We start from the raw sequence: 20,059 nt of genomic DNA, 5'->3' as shown, positions 1-20,059 counted from the left end.
GGACAAGGGATTAAGGGATCTACCATCGAGGACAATATGTATTCAATGAGTGACATATAGAATTCTGACGACCAATAACTCTCACTCCATAAGATCTCCACTCTCGAGATTCTACTTACAGCACATGTTTAATCATGCAACAAACTCAATCTTGGTTGTCTAGAAGGCTAGGAGGTACTACCTACAAATTCTTCTAAACTCAACTTCAACAACTTGGTAAGCAGTAACATGAATCATCATTCGAGACTACAAATCGAAAATTAATGCAATCGTAGTTTTAACTTTGGTAACACTACATTTTCATAGCTAAAGTATCTACTCTAGCTCTACAAGGGCGTCCTTCTTGCGATTGAACAAAATAACAACATATAACAACATCTATATTGAAGGCGACAATCTCATGACTATGAACTCAATTAAAAATTTATGGGTGACCTCGCGACATATTAATCATATTATTGCAGGCATGCGTCTTTTCTTCAACAATTTTGAAAGTTGGAGCATTCGACATCTGATTGGATGTCTAATGTTGGTCATTTAATTAATGATATTAGTTTAATTCTATTTGACGTATCAAAAGTTCCCTTATAATGTTGGTCTCCTAATTTTTTTTTCTTACCTCAAAAAAAAAAAAAAATGTGCTTTGGGATATGATATATATGTTAAGCAGAATATAGTCGTATGAGATCTTGTTAGATTTGTCTCATAAACTTTGGGATGCATAATTTTATCCTTGTTGCAATATTAATAGAACGGAGGAAGTATATTTTAATATTATATGTTTCTCTTTTTATGGTCCCGTCCAAACCAACTCTTACTTTATTTATTTATTTATTTATTTTCTCCCACATTCATTACTTTTCAATAAATTATTAACTCCATTACTATTTTTTTTTTTATAATTTTTTATCGAGTAATAATTTAACTACCCCACTTACCTCTCACGAATTATTTTATTTAAGTCAATTAAATTGCTAAATGTCAAAGTGTGACACTTGTTAAAACATGAAGAGATATGTTTTTGTTGTATGAAAAAATTAAATTTTTTACGGACACCAAAACAGACCGTTTCAAATAGTGGGTTCATTTCATTTCTATCATCGTTTTCTCCGTTTCACTGTTTTTCCTTTCTCCTTTCTCTCTCTTCTCTTTCCCTTTTCCCCAATTCCTTCAATTTCCAGCACTACCACTTCTCCATCAACACTCCTTCCTACCAATTTCCCCTCTTTCGCTCTCCTATTAAGGTAATTTTCATTTTCATTTTCCCACCATTTTTTGTTAATTTTCCTTGAAGATCGATCTATTTTCTTCCGTTTTTGTTGTGATCATTGTAATTAATTGATTTTTTATTTTTTGGTTTATTGGATCTGAATTAGGGTTTCGATTGCATTTTAGGGTTTTCAATTTCTTCGTCGGAAATATGGCGAATAGAGTAGATCACGAATATGATTACCTCTTCAAGATCGTATTGATCGGTGATTCTGGTGTTGGTAAATCTAACATACTCTCGAGGTTTACGAGGAATGAGTTTTGCTTGGAATCTAAATCCACCATTGGTGTTGAGTTCGCCACTCGTACTCTTCAGGTTAATCTTTTTCTCTCCAAAAATCTGTTGATTTTGCATACTACTTTTGATTTCTTAATTGATAATGTTGTTGATAAGTGCATGGAAATGATAATGATTTGGATTGGTATTTTTTTTTTTTTTTCTATTTATTCGATCTCAATTTCATATGTTAAAGCTCTATAATAGTTGATCGTTTGAATGTGCTAGTTTTATTGATTGGTATATGCTACAAATGATAGATGGAGCGATTTTATGTTTCATTGTTATTTACTGCAGTCTGGTTTTCGAGCCTTTTGATTGTCCGAATATGATGGTTCTCTTAATCGTAATGTTGAAGCTCAAGGTCTAGTTGTAGATCATATGGTGTTAATTGGATTAATTATACTCAAATAGGATTATTCTGCGGCGCTGTTATATTAGCCTAAGTACTTGAATCATGCCTTTTGATTGAGGCCTTAATGTTCTATGACTGTTTACATTTTTTTTATCTGAGGTATTAGATGCTTGGGTTGAGTTTAGAATCTGGCTTGAATTGAATGAAATTTACCGTTTTGATGAAGCTCGTTTGAGGATTGTGTATGGCTCAGAACTATCGTGGTCTTGGATCTGTTTTCCTTTGCTTTTCATAGTTATTTTTCTTTTCCGTTCCTCTTGGATATCTGATAGGAACTATGCTACTTCTTCCCTTTTGTGTGGATGGTAGAAGGAATTCCTTAATGCTTGATTTGTTAAGCGATGGCCTTGTAGTTTAAATCTCACTTGTACTGAAGTTGTATGCTATCATTGCATATAATTTTTATGGAAGATCAGCTGAATTGTAGGATTCTTTTTTTGAAGGAATACACATATTGGTGTCTGAGATCATTGATTCATGGAAATGAATTGGCCACATGAGCATTGGGTGTTGATTTTTACATTGAAAGCCATTGGATGTCTTATTCCTTTTGTTGTCTCTGTGTGTGTTTGGGGGGGGGGGGGAATGGGGGTGGGTTTCTCTTCAGTTTATACTGCTGAAGACTTATTGTCTCGTCTTAAAGGCTTCTGCAATTGTGTTAGTAGTTAATTTGCCATTTATATGTTGGTTTTATGCATTGAGCCCCTAAATACTTGATGGATTATGAGAAAGCTTGGTCAACTATCTATTATGCTGCTAGTACTAACTGACTTATCCTTTGCACACTAAAAACAGGTAGAAGGAAAGACTGTGAAGGCGCAGATATGGGATACTGCTGGTCAAGAGCGGTACCGTGCTATCACCAGTGCTTACTACAGAGGAGCTGTTGGTGCACTCCTTGTCTATGATATAACCAAGAAACAAACATTTGATAATGTCCAGAGATGGCTTCGTGAACTAAGAGACCACGCAGATTCTAACATTGTCATCATGATGGCTGGAAACAAGTCAGATTTAAAACATCTGAGAGCCGTCGCAGAAGAGGATGGCCATGCATTGGCTGAAAAAGAGGGCCTATCTTTTCTTGAGACATCGGCATTGGAAGCAGTCAACGTCGAGAAGGCTTTCCAAACAATACTAACAGAGATTTACCATATAATTAGCAAGAAAGCTTTGGCAGCACAGGAAGCTTCCAGCAACCTTCCTGGTCAAGGTACGACCATCAATGTTGCTGATGCAGCTGGGAATCAGAGGAGAATGTGCTGTAATACTTGAAGGGATAGTCAGACGTGCAAGAGGATAGCTAGCAAGCATCAGGCTTTCTCTTTCTCCTCTGTTTTTCTTTTACCAAAATTTTCCCTTATTTTTTCACCTTTATTTTTTTTTGGGGATGGGATTCTGTAGAATACTTTCGATCATTGAGTTGTGATGATTGACCAGCTTGTGAAAGTGAAATACACTAGAGTTATTCTTATTAGCCCAGGAGGTTTCCCATTCATTTGTCGATTAGTTCCTTTTCTGTTCACTTGGATTGGAAATATCTGGTAGTGACCTACCCCAAGAGTTGATGTCAATATGTCTCTTAATTGTTGGAGGTTTGACTAGAACCTTTCCATTACAGTGAATAGGAAACACCATATCTTGTTGAATTCTTTGGTTCCTCTATGTAATAGTTCTTAATTACATTTTTCTTAATGTTATCTTTTTGTACTATAATTTAACGACAGTAATTAACATAATGAATTTGATAAGATTTTTGTCTATATTCCCTCACACTCTCACAGCATGTATAGTTTTCTTCGAATCTCACTATTATATATATATATATTTATATATATATATCACCACCCAGTTTGGCTTTGATATGCTCAGTTTGGTGATTATCACTCTAATGGTTTGATTTAGACTGTCACTATGTGTATGAACATCTTGAGTTTTTGCTTGAGAATCAGAAACTAAGGTCAGTTTCTTCAGTAAATCGTGAATGGTGTTAAACTATTGACATTCAGTCCTTCACTTCCACAGTTGTGCTTCAAATCATTGTGACGGAGTCATGTAACCATGGCATGGCCATATTAATAAGGAGCCCAAATGCAAAAACCAAGAACTGACTGCTGTTGATTTTCTCTCTATTACAAATCATTCTGGCTATAGTTTTGTAAGTTAAAATCCTTGAGATCAATCAGATAATTTGTACTGATAACAAGGCTACTAAGACTTCCAACATGGTAGAACTCAGAGTACTAATTATATGTGGGATTTTCGGCCAAAAGCCTACACAACATATGATGATTATTGAATCATCGTAATGCATTTGAAAATTATAACTAGCTTTTGGATCCGTTCTACTCAAATGTGCATAAGTTATCATTTACACTTGGATTCATTCTACTCAAATGTGCAAAAGTTATCATTTACACTTAAATCTCACAAATTACTTGAATAAAAATTTGCTTAAAAAAATTGTATAACTAAATTATCTATTGCATGATAGTTAATTAATAATTCGTATAAAGAAGACTAAATATCAAACTCTAATTATAATTTTATATCCTTACATCAAATATAAAGTTCTTCTCTACAGAATTTTATTTTCCAAGAGTGTGCTTAATATCTTCAAAATAATGGTTCAATGACATGCAAGCAATGTTGTATTATGAAATTTTCATAATATTCTTACACGATCTCTTTATTTTTCTTGACAAATTCAAGTCTCCCTTATTTGCAGCATTAATTTTTTCATTTCAATCATCAACTTTAGAAAAATTTGAAAATAACCACCCAAAAAACAGACCATTTTAAATTTAACTACCCAAAAAAAAATATTTATATTTAACCACCCCTTAAATTAATTAATCATACAGATGACCACCCAATTGTTAATTCCGATGGAATTTCCGTCACTGGGCCCCACATAATTTATTTCCCTCCCTTTTTTTTCGATGTATTTCGACTTCCCTCACTGTTGAACTTCCAGAAGTTAGTTTCATTTGCTTCCTCATTGATTAACTTCAAAAATTCTCTGAAAAATTCATTAATCTACTTTGCTCTCTCAGTGTGTTCATAATTTATCAACAATTCTTAAACATTCTTAAAATTAAAACCCTAATTTTTGCTGCAAACCCTAACTTTAAGTTTGTGATGCAAAGGAGTTGCTCGTGGGTGATTACGTGAGGTACATTGTGAAAAGTGGCCATCATTTGGGTGTTTGTTGGAGACCAGTAGCGTAGGTAAGGAACCTCACAATTGCAGTGTACAATGGCGACGACAGAGGTAATGAATTCTGTTCCTTGACTTTACTTTTGAAGGCTGTTGGTTGTTGATGGTATAATTGCAAATATGTGGAAAGTTAGGGTTCATTGTGTAGTAGCTTGAATTAATAAATGTAGGTCAATTATTCTTGAATACTTTAAGTATGTTGGTAGGACAATGAATTGGGGGATTTGTTTTTTTACTGGTATGCACAACACATTGCTTTTTTTAATGCTGCTTTGTTTACTGCTTGTTGAATTGTTTAATGATGTTGGGAGGACAATTAGTTGGGGGATTTGTTTATTGCTGCTATGTAGAACACATTGCATTATGTTAATGGTTGTATGTTTACTTCTGGTATGGGGATTAGTTAGGCATTTGGTTTTGTGTACATGAATTGATAGTGCTTTATTATATGCACAAATTGCTGCTGAAGTTGAATTTGTAGATGTTAAGGTTAGATTAGGGGGTGTGTTTGTGAACAAAAAAATAAAGGGAAGTGTTTCGGGGTTTTCTGATGTCCTGCGGGAGAGTTACAATTCCGAGACTGGAACCGGACGCCTGTGCCTGCAAAACAAACGGATGCTCCGGATGATTGGAGATCCGCCTCCGACGGTCAGGTTAGTACTTGATTAAGGAGTAATTAATGCGGAAATTAAAGTGATTGGGTCTCTCTAGGTGAGAGTGTTTAATGTGTGTAATCTGCGTAATCTCCCTTAATGAGGATTAAGGGAGGTATTTATAACCTCGGGAAACGTGCCAATCTAGGTTTAGGATAACCTTGGGCTGATTAGGCTTCCCTCGGAAGTTGGGCCTAGGTGACCGGCTTCTCCATTAGGCATGGAGTATGCCACGTGTCATGACATAATAAGTCCAGGGTGGACGAATAAGCGTGTGCCACGTGGCAAGCCCTGAGAGGTCCAACAGGGGGACACTTGGCAGGACCTGATTGGCCCACGTGGCGCATTCCGATTGGTGGGAGCAAAATCCCCTAATCATTTTCCCCTGTAATAGGCGACGGCCTGCTACAAGTGTCACTCAGCGAGAGGCCGAGAGATTCTCCCGCCAAAATTTTGAATTCTGGAAGTGACCCTTCGCCTTCTCACTTCGCCTATATAAAGGAGTGTTGACTTCGGTCATTTTCACACTTGAAAACTTTGTGAGAGAACATTCGGACCCCTGAACTTGCTCTGACATTTTGGACCCTTTCTGCCTACCGCCTGCTCTGACAAGCCGACTGCAAAGGATTTTCAGAACTTCATCAATCGTCACTCGTTCAGGTAACCGTCGATTCTTACTCTTAATTTTCTCTTTACTTTATTCTTTTTTGAAATGGCACCACGGAAACACACGACACGACCTAGGTTAGTGATCAGCCGGTCACCAGGGACGGCTGAATCTAGGACTAGGAGTGCCGCCTGCCCTTTTCTGGACCCATCTTTGCCTTTTATACAAAGTCCGACTGTATCTGTGTCTATGCAGAGCATGATGGCCAGAACAAAAAAGACTGCCAGGATTTCAAACTCAGACGGCTCCTCCCACAGGGTGCCGATTAGTGAAACATCTGACCAGGCGCCAGATGTGGAAGTGAAACAAAGCAGCTTGAAAGCCGACAGTTCTGAGGGAGGAGTCAAAGTGACCCCTTCCCATTTTACAGTTGACAATTCTACATTCTCTCCTGCTCCTTTTAAAGGAGAGGAGGCGGGCCCCTCCGGGAGAGGGGAGGAGTCGTCCTCTTCGGACTCGTCAGAGGACGAATCCGAGTCTAGCTCTTCTGGCCATGCTTCTCTGGACACAGAAGAGAAAAACAGTCGCCTACAAGAGGCGAGGCTTTCTCACGCAGTTGAGAAGAGGGACGATAGGGCGGAGCCATCCGCCTCTCACTGAGAGCAAAATACCCCCTACTACTGCACGGTACCTCGGGGCCGGATCACGGCCATGCAAGAGAAAGTGGAGAGCTTTATCGCAAACCACACAATGGGCCCCGACTTTTTAGTGTTCGTGCCGGATCCAGAAGACACAGTCGTCTGGCCGGCTGGTACCAGTTATGATGGCGCCTGCTTTGGCTGCTACGAGGCGGCCATCAAGGCTTGTTCAGCGGATCTTGGATGGGTATGAGTTGGGGTTATGGCAGTTAGCCCCGAACTCCTGGGTCAACGTACTCGGCTATGTGACCGGGTGCGAACTGCACGGGGTGGAGCCCAACTTCGAGGCTTTCGCCCACATGAACTACCTCAGCCGGACCCCTAAGGCAGGCGGTACCGGCTGGTATCAATTGACGAGCCACAGGGGCTACCTCATGACGAGAGGTAAAGAAAAGAAATGGAAGGACTGGCAGAGCACCTTCCTTATCATTGAGAGTTCAGACACAGAGCTGAACAAGCGCTTCAACAGGTGGAACAGGAATCCGCCCCTTCTTGCAGGCGGCCGCAGCATGCCGCCTGTTCCCCCCAAGGCTAAGAAAGAGATCCTAGATAAAGGACTCTTCAAAGTAGAGTCGAAGGTGAACTCTACTTCAGGGGTACGAGAGCAAGTACCCCTGCACTGCGTCCCGAGCTTCAAATGGCTCTACGACGAGTACTTTTTGGCCGCCTGTGGCCTCAGCAGTCGGTGCTCAAGAGGTAGCCGGCTTGTCGAATACTCTGTTGTTCCGTGCATTTCTTGTTATGACTTTTATTAACTTTGCTATTTGTTTTTGCAGCGGACGCCATGAGCAAAATTACCGCCTCCAAGACTGCGGCGGCCATGTTGCGGGCCTCTATCATGCAACAGTCTTCAACCGACTCCCCCAACAAGGGGGCACCCTTGGTGGGCTTCGAACCTTTCACCCTCTTTTTGGAGTTGTGTTTATGCATATACTGACTCTTTTCTTCTTTTTTAGACGGGCGCTCCAAGAGCTTCTTCTTCCCAACAGCCGGACCCCAAGGCCCGGAGGACGACTGTTGCGAGCTCTCCTGGTTCTGCCAGGAAACATGCGGCGGCTGAGAAACAGCCGGCCACTTCTTCTAAAACTCCAGCTGGGCCACCTAGAAGTATGAAATTGTCCTTGTAAATTTTAGACTTGCTCCCTCCTTTACTAGGTCTAATCCGTTTGTTTATGCTTGATGCAGCCGGCCCTCAGGAGCCTGACTTGGTCGAAGTGGCCAAGTCTATGATCATGGTCGTACCTCCAGCTGAAAGGGAGACGGTCAGGGGTGTCGGCACCCTTGACCTAGACGGGATTGCAGGGGTCCTTGCTGAGATATACTTAGCATATTTTTGAGTATTTGAATTCCAGGACGCCTGTTTTCTTTTTTGTTTGGAAACTGACGCCTGTTCCCCTTTTTACTTAGGCCCTGCTCCGAGTGAACGACCTTTGCAAGCCGCTTGACCGGAAGAACAAAGAGGTAAAGGCTGCAAAAGCTATGGCCGCCTCTGGCTGTGATAAGACAATGTTTCAAATTGCCCAAAATGAAGTTCTGACAATTGATATTCTTTATTGTCAGGCGCAGGCTACCGCCGCTATCCGGGCTCAGTTAGAGGCGGCCCAGAAGAGGAATAGCGAGCTGGAGGCGACCATCAACAACCTCAAGACCGAGCTGAGACCTCTTCGCCAAAAGATGTCCTCATACGAAACCTTGGAGAAATCCTTGGCGAGCGTAAAGGAACGCCTGGTGACCCAGGAGAAGAGTCTTACTCAGGAGCTCTCGGAAAAGGCCGAGCAAGAAAAGAAAGAGCTGGTCCGGGAGATGATGGAAGACTCTGCTTAAATCCAGCGCATGACTTGGGGCCGCCTCTTCCCCAATGCCGACTTTGCCTCCTGGGAAAAAACGTACCGCCAGTGTTCTGATAGATATAATCAAGAGATCCTGGCGGCTGCTGAGGAAGAGGCGTTGGAGGAGGAGGAGCAGCCGGTAGTGGCGCTTGTGCCGCTTGGGGGTAATGCATCGAAGAAGGATGCAGCTGAAGCCGAGTCCAGCAAAAAGAGTGCTGACCAGGCGGCAACTGCTAATATTGAAGATCTGCCCCCTTCATAAGCTTTATGTCTTCTTTCCCCGGCTTGCGTGCCGTTTGTTTGTATTTACCCGGCCAGGGGGCCGGGGCTCTGAATATTTTGCCGGTCTTTGATGACCGGCTTCCTTTTAATGAATATTTTTGTTTTGCTTCAAATTTGTTTAAGTATTGAATATTCTGATATCCAATTGTACACTATACCGACTGTTTTACATGGCCGATAGTTGCAGACAGGTACGGATAGTTAGTCACGCCGCCTATGCCCCTGGACGACTGGTTGTCTGTTTCCAGGGTAGACGATCAGTCGGCCATTCATCCAATCGGTATTCGGACCATTTTAAAGACTGGATCCCCTTTAGGCAGGCGGTCCTGTCATTTGTAAAATTAACCAAGTAGGAAAGTGGTTTCCTACTTGTCATGTTTTTAGGCTAGAGACTTTAGGCCGTCTAGGCCTACTGTTCCCCGCCATATTTAATCTAGTGTGAACAGGTGCTGTATGAACACCTTTTTAGTTTCATACTAAATTTTTAAGGAGTGACCAAGTAAACATGATTGTTACCTAGTCGCCAAGTAACTGAGTAGTAGAGGTATCAAGCGGTGGGTACCGGACGTTCCCCTTTATTCGCCAATGTTTGTTGGCTTTTAACTCATAAAATACCAACTGTTCTTATCCCAAGTAGTTCAGTCGGTCGGTTGACCCGGATGGTTACTGCGAACACTTGCTTGACGTGACTAGTCAGTTAAGTGAGAAATATCCTTGTCCGGGAAACGGCCACGTGGTTGTCTTGGTTAGACAGTCGTATAGGTGACGTGTAATGATTTTATAGAACAATGTTCCACCCAAAAAGGGAGCTGCTCTCTGCGACGAATTTCATCCGGATGGATGCCGTCGGACGCCTGCTATAACGTTGGGACAAGTCGAATTGAATTTTTATATTTTGATCAGTTGGCTTGGCGCCTGGTCTGATCATTTTAGCTATGAGCCTTTGATAGTTCTTGGTGAACTGTATTATGGGAGTGTAGCCGGTTGAGTGAAACAAGCGACGTGCCCCTCTTAAGTAAGAATAAAAATTAAACATGGAGAGTAGCCGACTGTTTGTCAGTAGGCATGCCCCTCTTAAGTAAAAATGAAAACTGAGTATGGAGAGTAGCCGACTGTTTGTTAGTAGGCGTGCCCCTCTTAGTACAAAATTGAATATTAAGTATGCAAACTTTTATTAAGTAGCCCTTGACTATTTATATCATTCAAAAGAAATATTTCTTAAGATTATCTACATTCCAAGTTCGAGGCAACGGTTGGCCGTCTGGTGTTTCCAGACGGTAGGTACCGTCCCTGACCTCTTCACAGATTCGGTAGGGTCCTTCCCAGTTGGGAGTTAGTTTGCCAAACTCATTAGCCCTTCCGACTGCTTCCATTTTTCTAAGTACAAAGTCCCCCACTTTGAGTGGACGCCTGTGTACTTTTTTGTTGTATGATCTAGTCATTCTCAGGCGGTAAATTTCATGGCGCAAGACAGCATTGCCCCTCCTTTCAGGAAGTGAGTCTAATGCCAGGCGCATGGCTTCCCAGTTTGCCTCTTCGTCATATAGCATTACTCGAAGAGTCGGCTCGTAGTGTTCTATTGGAAGAACAGCTTCCGCACCATAAGTTAGGAGGAATGGAGTTTCTCCAGTCGCCCCTTTTTCAGTCGTCCTAATGGCCCAGAGAACATGTGGTAATTCATCCGCCCATAGGCCGCCTGCTCGTTCAATCTTTTTCTTGAGACCGTCTGAGATGATTTTATTAAAGGCTTCTACCTGGCCGTTTTCTTGTGGACGGCCGACAGATGCAAAGTAGTGTGCAATTCCTTGGTCACCCAACCAGCTTTTGATAACAGGCGTCTCAAATTGGGGACCATTATCAAAAATCATAGACATGGGAACCCCGAACCGAGTGATGACATTTTTCCAAATGAATGAAATTACATCCTTCGTCTTGATTCCCTTTACAGCCTCCGCCTCTACCCATTTAGTGAAGTAGTCGACGGCAACAAGTATGTACCTCTTTCCGCCTGTAGCAGGAGTATATGGACCCAGAATATCCATGCCCCACATAGCAAACGGTAGCGGGCTATGAATGGTAGTGAGGTCAGTAGCCGGACGGTGAATTAGTTTGCCAAACCTTTGGCACTTGTCACATTTTTTCACCATCTCCATCGCATCTGCTTCTAAAGTAGGCCAAAAGTAGCCCTGCCGCCTTGCCCGTTGAGCAAGCGTCCTACCGCCTATATGGGAAGCACAGTAACCAGAGTGAAGATCATCTAGTATCTCTCGCCCCTTTTCTGGAGTAACACACTTTAAGAAGGGTTGAAGGTACCCCCTTTTGTGAAGTTCTCCCTTTATTATTTCAAAACTGGTTGCTCGTTTTTTCAGTGATGCCGCCTGTTGATGATCATCCGGCAGGGTACCATTTGTCAGATATGCCCTGATTGGATCCATCCAGGTTGAGCTTCTGTCTAAGATTCCAATAGGGTCTTCCTCAATGCTTCTCCTCTCCATTACTTCCCAAAAAACAGTTTGAGGAGTATCATAGGAGGCGGATGATGCTAATTTTGAAAGTGCATCCGCCTGGTTGTTTTCTGATCTCGGCACTTGGGTCAGATGGAAATCCTCAAGGGAGCCGACTGCTTGTCGGACCGCCTGTAAATACTTGATCATGGCCGGATGGGTTGCTTCGTATTCGCCATTGTACTGACTCACTATCAATTGTGAATCGGAACAGGCGTCTATTTTTCTTGCCCCTGCCGCCTTGCACATGCGGATTCCGGCTAGTAAAGCTTCATATTCTGCCTCATTGTTTGAGGCCTGAAAACTGAAGCGTAGAGCATACTCGTACCTGTCGCCCTCTGGCGACTGACATATGACGCCTGCTCTACAACCATTTGAAGTAGAGCTTCCATCCACATATACCTTCCAGACTTGGTCTGGAACTTGAGAGTCAGGAGGACGAGTCATCTCAACAATAAAGTCAGCAAAGGCTTGCCCCTTCACTGCTTTTCTAGGCTCAAAGGTAACTTCGAGGCTCTGTATTTCTATGGCCCATTTGATCATTCGCCCTGACGACTCCATGATGGTCAGTGGCCGCTTGATAGGTTGGTCTGTATACACGACGACTGCATGTGCCAAAAAGTAGGGCTTCAATTTTTTAACAGCCATGAAGAGTGCAAGACCAAATTTCTCCACTAAGAGATACCTCAACTCGGCATTTTTCAGTACGTGACTGACAAAGTAGACCGGGAGCTGACAGCCGTCTCTTTCAGCAAGGAGAACAGCGCTTAACGCATGATCAGAGACGGCCAGGTACATGTAGAGTACTTCTTTGGGCAAAGGGCTGACCAGCCTCGGCAAGGAATGCAAGTGAACTTTCAATTTCTGGAAGGCCGCCTCAGCATCCGGCCCCCATTTAAACCTTGCCTTTTTCTTAATTGCCTGGAAAAAGTATAGGCATTTGTCGCCTGATCGGCTAAGAAATCTTCCGAAGGCCGCCAGACAACCTGTTAACTTCTGAACCTCTCGGATGGTACGAGGCGACTGCATGTCGATGACCGCCTGCACCTTCTCAGGGTTTGGCTTTATTCCTCTCTGATTGATAAGGAATCCGAGAAATTTAGACTCGACAATCATATCATCAATATATGCCTCGACATTTCTCCCAATCTGATCAAAGAACACAGTGTTTATCATTCGCTGGAAAATGGCCGGGGCATTCTTAAGACCAAACGGCATGACCGTGTAACAGTATAACCCCTGATCAGTGACGAAGGCCGTCTTCTCCTGATCTTTCTTCCATAAAGGAATTTGATGGAAACCAGAGTAGGCGTCCATAAAGCTCATCAAAGCATGGCCGGCTGTTGAGTCGACCAGGTTATCAATTTTAGGCAGAGGGTAACTGTCTTTGGGGCACGCCTTGTTTAAGTCTGTGTAGTCTACACACATTCGCCAGGTGCCATTCGGCTTTTTAAGAAGCACCACATTTGCAACCCAGTCTGGGAAGTAACATTGCCGAATGAACCCTGCATCAAGTAATTTTTTAACTTCGGCGGCTGCCGCCTGACTTCTTTCTTCGCCATGGTTCCGCTTCTTCTGCCGTACCGGCTTCTTTTTCGGATCCACGGCCAGTTTATGTACCGCCAGATCAGGACTAATGCCTAGCATTTCATGGACTTTGAATGCAAAGATGTCCTTGTATTCTTTCAATAGTTTGTGAAAGTCGTCACCCAGGTCCCTCAGAGCAGTCGTCCCAACCTTGACTGTTCTGTCAGGACGCGAGTCCTCTAAGATCAGGTCCGTATGCTCACCAGCTGGCTGAGGGCGGAATTCATCCGACCGCTCCTCTGCCAATGATTTCTATTTTCTGTCTTTTCTTGCGGCCCCTGTCTGGGATGCCTTTCTCTTCTTGCCGCCTGCTTCTTGAACAGGCGCACTCTCCTTGACATTGTCAAGGTCTATTTTTCTACCGCTCGACATAGTGGCCATAACAGTGGGCTTGACATCCGAGAGATAGCACTCTCGGGCCATCCTCTGATCTCCTTTTAGGGACCCGACTGTTCCATTATCCCTCTCAAACTTGAGCAACATAAGAGATGAGATTATAACAGCCTTGGAATTATTCAGGGTTGGTCGTCCCAAAATCATGTTGTAGGCCGAGAGTTCTTCTACTACTAGGAACCGGACTACCATGTGTCGTCCTTCCCCTTTTTCGCCCAGGCGGATGGGTAAATCCACTCGTCCCACTGGGTGGACGACTCCTCCTCCAAACCCTACTAAAGGGTAGGATGCCGGATGTATGCAATCAGTCTGATATTTTAGTTTCGACAGACATTTGCTACTGATGAGATCTGAGGAGCTTTCGGTATCTATGAGGATTCGGCTAACTCTCTGGTTGGCCACTTTACATTCAATAACGATAGGGTCGTCATGCGGCCCTCTTACCCCTCCTAGATCTTCTTCAGTGATGACAATCTCAGGAAATGAATATTTGGAGGGCCGTTCTTGGTGAACGGAATTTACATCTAACCGTCTGATATTGTCTTTGTTGCCCCTAATAGTGGGGCCGCCTCCTGAGAAGCCGCCTGCAATGGTGTAGACGACTGCATCATCTGTATCGGAGATGTCGGCCTGTTGATTCTTTTTGGTCGACTGCTTTTTCGAGGAAGTGTTCCCCGTAGATTTCTTGACATAAGTGTCAAGATCACCTTGCTCAGCCAGGCGGTCCAGATACCGCATGAGACTGATGCATTCATTGGTGTGATGACCAACATCTTCATGATAATCACAGAATTTTTCTTGGTTTCGATTGTTTGCAGAACCCTTCATGGGGACCGGCTTCTCAATTGAGATCCGTCCCTTGATTTCCTTTAGGATAAATTGGCTATCCTTGTTAAACACATACTTTGGGGAGTATGGTTTGAATTCTTTTTTCTTCTTCTGGGACGGCTGTTTAGAGGAATCAGTTGCCCATACCTCTTTTCTCTTCTCGTCTTTGTTTGACGACTGCTTCTGTCGTCCTTCTCTTTTGTCGGACCTTTTCCCGTCTGACTGTTTTACCGTACTACAAAGATCAGTCGCCTGTATATAGGCTTTCGCTTCAATCAAGGCCTCTTGAAGAGTCGCCACCCTCTTTCGGACCAAATCAAATTTGAAGGTCGACCCGTCTTTGAGACCTCTGAAAAAGTCAGTATAGGCTACTTCATCCGGTAACCCTTGAATCTGTATTCTCATCAGGTTAAATCGCCTGATGTAAGAACGAAGCCCCTCCTTCTCGCCCTGCTGAATTGTTCCTAAATCAAGGGTCGTCTTCTTCGCAGGGATGTTCATGGCGAAGTTGGAGGTGAATAAGTAAGCAAGCGTCTTGAAGTTATTTACACAACCAGTCGGCAGGTTGCCAAACCATTGTTGTGCGATTCCTTTGAGAGTCGCTGGGAAACACTTGCACCAAGTGGGATCATCCAACCCTTGAAGGTACATCAGGTTGGTGAATGCCATCAGATGGTCTTCTGGGTTAGTAGTGCCGTCATAGGCGCCTACTAATACATTTTTCACTTTGGCCGGCTGAGCGGCTTCAGTAATTTCCTTGGAGAAGGCCGACGGCTGTTCACCAAGTCTAAGCAACCGTAGCTGCCAGTCCATAGGTTGGACATTTTTTGCTGCATGTCCACCAAACGGAGGTGGCTGTAAAAAATATTGTTGTTGCGGTACAAACGGTAAGTTTGGTACCGCCTGGTCGCTATGAAAGCTGGACTGACGGGAGGTGCCACCTGACTGACTCTCATGATACGACTGAGTATGCCCCATCGAGGTATTTCGCAGACTGTCTTGGAAGTTTGAAGTAGAGGCCGACTCTGACAATCGGTCACTCTTCTTCTGCTCTAGCAGTAGCCGAGCGTCTGTGTATGTTTTCCTCGACCCGTCCGCCTGAATATGACGAACAGGTTTCCTATTTCCTGGAGTAGGAAAACGGTATTTTGTGAAATCAAGGGCAGGTGGCTCCCACTTCCTAGATTTAGGATGAGGGGTCGCCTCTCGCCCTTGAACTGGCTTCCTCTTCCGTGAAGTGGTGGGTTTCTTAGCCGACTGCTCCTTGTCCAGAGCAGGCGGTTTCTTGTTGATCAACTCTTGAATTTCTCCCTTGAAGTCCCTCATGAAGGTCATGAGTTCGTTCCTTGTGATGGGAGCAGACCCATCAGTCAGCTGCTGCCGAACAGGCGGTGCGCCTGTTGGCTCGCTTCCAGTTTGAAGATGTTCGCGTTCCCTCCTTTCGGTATGACGGGTACGTCGGGCCCTTAGGGTCCCGTCTGAAGCTGTGTGAGCTTCAACTTCAAATTTATTCTCAGTATCGTGGTCCGACTGAACTAGAGGATCGTCCAGGGGACGTCTCTCTTCAGGAGCCGGTACAAACGTGGGTGCCATCTCAGAAGTACTCTCCCCACACACGGCGCCAAAATGTTTCGGGGTTTTCTGATGTCCTGCGGGAGAGTTACAATTCCGAGACTGGAACCGGACGCCTGTGCCTGCAAAACAAACGGATGCTCCGGATGATTGGAGATCCGCCTCCGACGGTCAAGTTAGTACTTGATTAAGGAGTAATTAATGCGGAAATTAAAGTGATTGGGTCTCTCTAGGTGAGAGTGCTGCGTAATCTTCCTTAATGAGGATTAAGGGAGGTATTTATAATCTCGGGAAACGTGCCAATCTAGGTTTAGGTTAACCTTGGGCTGATTGGGCTTCCCTCGGAAGTTGGGCCTAGGTGACCGGCTTCTCCATTAGGCATGGAGTATGCCACGTGTCATGACATAATAAGTCCAGGGTGGACGAATAAGCGTATGCCACGTGGCAAGCCCTGAGAGGTCCAACTGGGGGACACTTGGCAGGACCTGATTGGACCACGTGGCGCATTCCGATTGGTGGGAGCAAAATCCCCTAATCAGGAAGGACTTTGTGTGGGTATGAGAGTGGCTGGGAATATTGGAGGTACAAGTGCAGAGTGAGTGAGATGTTAGTGAGCTTACTTAGGGAATCTTGCATTTGGGGGTTTGTGAAGTTTGATTTGCATGTGCCAAGCATGTGGAATATTTGGTATAAAAAAAGGGGGAAGAGTTGGTCAAGTGGTAAAAAGGAAATTATGAGTGGTGATGATGTGAAGGGCTTTTTGGAGACAAAGACTAAGGATGGGTTTGCTGTATTTTATTGTACTAGCCAAGAACCTAGTGTTGTCCAACCCACCCAAAATAGTCAAAGCAAAGCTGTTAAGCCCACTGAAGTTAAGAGAAGCCCAAGGTTTAAGCAACAGTTGGCTAATAAAGACAAGGATGAGACAGAAAACAACCAACAGGGGGGCCTAGGGTTGTAGAGCACACTGAGAAAACAACAAGAAAGGAATTGTTCTCAGAGAGTGTGAAAGGGAAGAAGAAGCAAGGTGAAGAGGAAGACACATCTGAGGGAAATAGGGTGAAGGGAAAGGGAAAGGTACTAGGAAAGGGGAAAAAAACAAGGGAAAAGGAAGAGGAAGAAAAACAGAGAGGCTGAGTTGGAATCAGATTCTGGATCTGGTTCCTCAAGTTCTGACTGCCCTGACACTGACATAGAGTGGGAAGCAGGGGAAGAGGAGGGGGAAGATGAGGATGCTGATATTGGAGATGGTCTTGACAACACTGTTAATAACATAATTGAAGAAGTGAATGCAAGTCTCCAAGGTGAGCAAGAAAGGGTTGAATATGAAGTGCAGAACAGTGATGATCTGCTTGAAAATGAACTGTTGAGTAAAAAAGTTGCTATGCAGGGAGAGTTCACTTCTGATTCAGAGGAGTTGGATAGCCCTAAAGGGTCTGATGATGAGTAAGATAATTGTCCATGGTTTCATGCATCAACAGACTTCAAGAAGGCCATTCAGTTGGTGAAAGGACAGAAGTTCCTTAATAACAAACTGCTCATGAAAGCTCTAAAGCAGCATGCCATTGAGAACAGGTATGAATACTGGTATTTGCACAATGACAGCAGCAAAATAACAACCCAGTGTAGAAGGAGATGTAAATGCAAATGGAATAAAAAAAAGACTAGGTTGCCTATGTGTACATGTGTTGGGGGGAGGATTTGTCATTTTAGGGTGGTTGCTAGGAGGTCTGTCAACCAAGATTTTTAGCAGATTAAGAGTCTAAATTTAAAGCACAAGTGTTTAAGGGTAAGAAACAATCTCAATCTTTCCGCTGAATTTTTAGCTGAGAAGTACATTGAGGATTGGAGAAGTGACCTAGGGTGGAAGATAAAAAGTTTCATAAGGAGAGTTTTAGGTGATTTTGGCATAGAAATTAAATACTGTAAAGCTTGGATGGCAAGGGCAAGGGCTAAGCTCATGATCTATGGTTCAGCAGCAGAGCAGTATGCAAGAGTGTCGGACTATGGGAAGGCTCTCATGCAGATTGAACCCCCATCATTCTTGAGAATGTTCATATGCCTTGCACCACTTAGGAAAGGATTTTTGGCTGGTTGCAGACCATTTATTGGGGTTGATGGATGCCATCTGAAAGGTCCCTATCTTGGCCAGATTTTGGTTGCAGTTGGTAAGGATGGAAATAACAACATTTACCCTATTGCCTGGGCTACAGCTGAAATTGAGAATACAGAGACTTGGGTTTGGTTTCTTGAGAGTTTGATGAAAGCCCTGAAAGATGAAGAAAGAGGCCTGGGTATACCTTTATATCTAATAGGCAAAAGGTAAACATATATCCAAAAATAATTAGAATACTTAATTTATCTTTGTCCACTTGGTTAATTTGATTTATGATGTGTGAACAGGGCTTGGTAGAAGCTTTGCACCAGGTTGTTCCTTATACAGACACAAGGTATTTTGTCAGACATATATGGGCTAAATTCAAGTTGCAATTTAGTGGATCCACTTTCAAGGAACTGTTCTGGTCAGCAGAAAGGGCAACAACATTGGTATGCATAAGAGCTTCAATTGTAATGCTACTATGTCTGTGACTGTTTGTAATTCTGATTTGGGTGTTTATATGTTTGTATGGTTTTCCTTCATTTGTATTTTGACTTTGAAGTAGCAATGGAGTCAATTAGGTTCTTGTCTAAGGAAGCTTTTGAATATCTATCTGACATCCCAACCAAACATTGGTCCAGACATGCCTTTAGCACATTCCCAAAGTCAAACATGTTGCTCAACAACATTTGTGAGACTTTTAATGCTGTAATGAAAGAAGCTAGGGATAAGCCTATTTTGACTCAAATGGAGTGGCTTAGGAAGTATGCCATGAAAAGAAACAATGACAAATGGGAAGCTTTTCTGAAAATGGAAGGGAAGGTTGTTCCTTATGTCAAGAAGATTTTTCAAAGGATAGAACCAGCTGCAAAGCATTGCATTGTGCAACTGTCTAGGGGTGATAGTTGATTAGGGGATTTTTATCCACCAATCAGCATCCGACACGTGGGCCAGCCAGGTTTCGCCACGTGTCCTTCATGTAGGCCAATAGGAGCCTGCCACGTGTCATCAAGAGATTCTTCCTCCTTGGACCAATTGCAATGTGACACGTGTCCACCCATGCCAAATGGGAAAACCGGCCAACAAGGCCCAATCATTGTGGGAGGCCCAGTCAGCCTTAGGTTTAACCTAAACCTAGTACTGGCACGCATCCCAAGGCATATAAATATGCCCATTAATCCTCATTAAGGGGGATTACTCACATTTAACACTCTCACCTAGAGAGACCCAATTACTTTTATTTCCGCATTAATTACTCCTTAATCAAGTACTAACTTGACCGTCGGAGGCGGATCTCCAATCGTCCGGGGAATCCGTTTGTTTTGCAGGTACAGGCGTCCGGTTCCAGTCTCAGAATTGTAACTCTCCCGCAGGACATCAGAAAACCCCGAAACATTTTGGCGCCGTCTGTGGGGAGAGTACTTATGAGATGGCATCCACGTCTGTACCGACTCCTGAAGAGAGGCGTCCCCTGGACGACCCTCAAGTTCTGTCGGACCATGATACTGAGGAAGAATTTGAAGTTGAAGCTCACACAGCTTCAGACGGGACCCTAAGGGCCCGACGCACCCGTCATATCGAAAGGAGAGAACAGGAAGATCTTCAAACTGGACTCAGTGATCCAGCCGGCACACCGCCTGTTCAGCAGCAGCCGGCTGATGGGTCTGCTCCCATTACAAGAAACGAACTCATGACCTTCATGAGGGGCTTCAAGGGAGAGATTCAAGAGTTGCTCAACAAGAAGCCGCCTGCTCTGGCCAAGGAGCAGTCGGCTAAGAAACCTTCCTCTTCAGGGAAGAGGAAGCCTGTTCAAGGGCGAGAGGCAACC

General features: G+C 43.7%; 1 protein-coding gene across 2 annotated transcripts; it reads left to right on the top strand.

The window, feature by feature from the left end:
• The first annotated feature begins 1,080 nt into the window (after positions 1–1,080).
• LOC110695632 (ras-related protein Rab2BV) lies at positions 1,081–3,648 on the top strand. 2 transcript variants are annotated; one of them, XM_021872841.1, is made up of 3 exons: positions 1,081–1,244; positions 1,396–1,585; positions 2,757–3,648. In XM_021872841.1, exons 2-3 carry the CDS (start codon positions 1,421–1,423, stop codon positions 3,234–3,236), a joined length of 645 nt encoding a protein of 214 aa, XP_021728533.1. In that variant the 5' UTR covers positions 1,081–1,244; positions 1,396–1,420; the 3' UTR covers positions 3,237–3,648. The 2 variants fall into 2 exon arrangements, with proteins under 2 accessions (XP_021728533.1, XP_021728532.1); XM_021872840.1 differs by having other exon boundaries at positions 1,377–1,585.
• The last annotated feature ends 16,411 nt before the right edge of the window (positions 3,649–20,059 follow it).

The sequence above is a fragment of the Chenopodium quinoa genome, unplaced genomic scaffold (genome assembly GCF_001683475.1).
Source record: "Chenopodium quinoa cultivar QQ74 unplaced genomic scaffold, ASM168347v1, whole genome shotgun sequence".
Classification (NCBI taxonomy): Eukaryota; Viridiplantae; Streptophyta; class Magnoliopsida; order Caryophyllales; family Amaranthaceae; genus Chenopodium; species Chenopodium quinoa.
The sequence above is the reverse complement of the archived record's forward strand: the minus strand, read 5'-3'. Positions and strand labels throughout refer to the sequence as shown.

Coding starts and splice junctions, on each gene's coding strand:
- LOC110695632 (XM_021872841.1), top strand. CDS start 1,421: ATGGCGAATAGAGTAGATCACGAATATGATTACCTCTTCAAGATCGTA. Junction 1,586..2,756: donor TCGCCACTCGTACTCTTCAG/GTTAATCTTTTT, acceptor CACTAAAAACAG/GTAGAAGGAAAGACTGTGAA.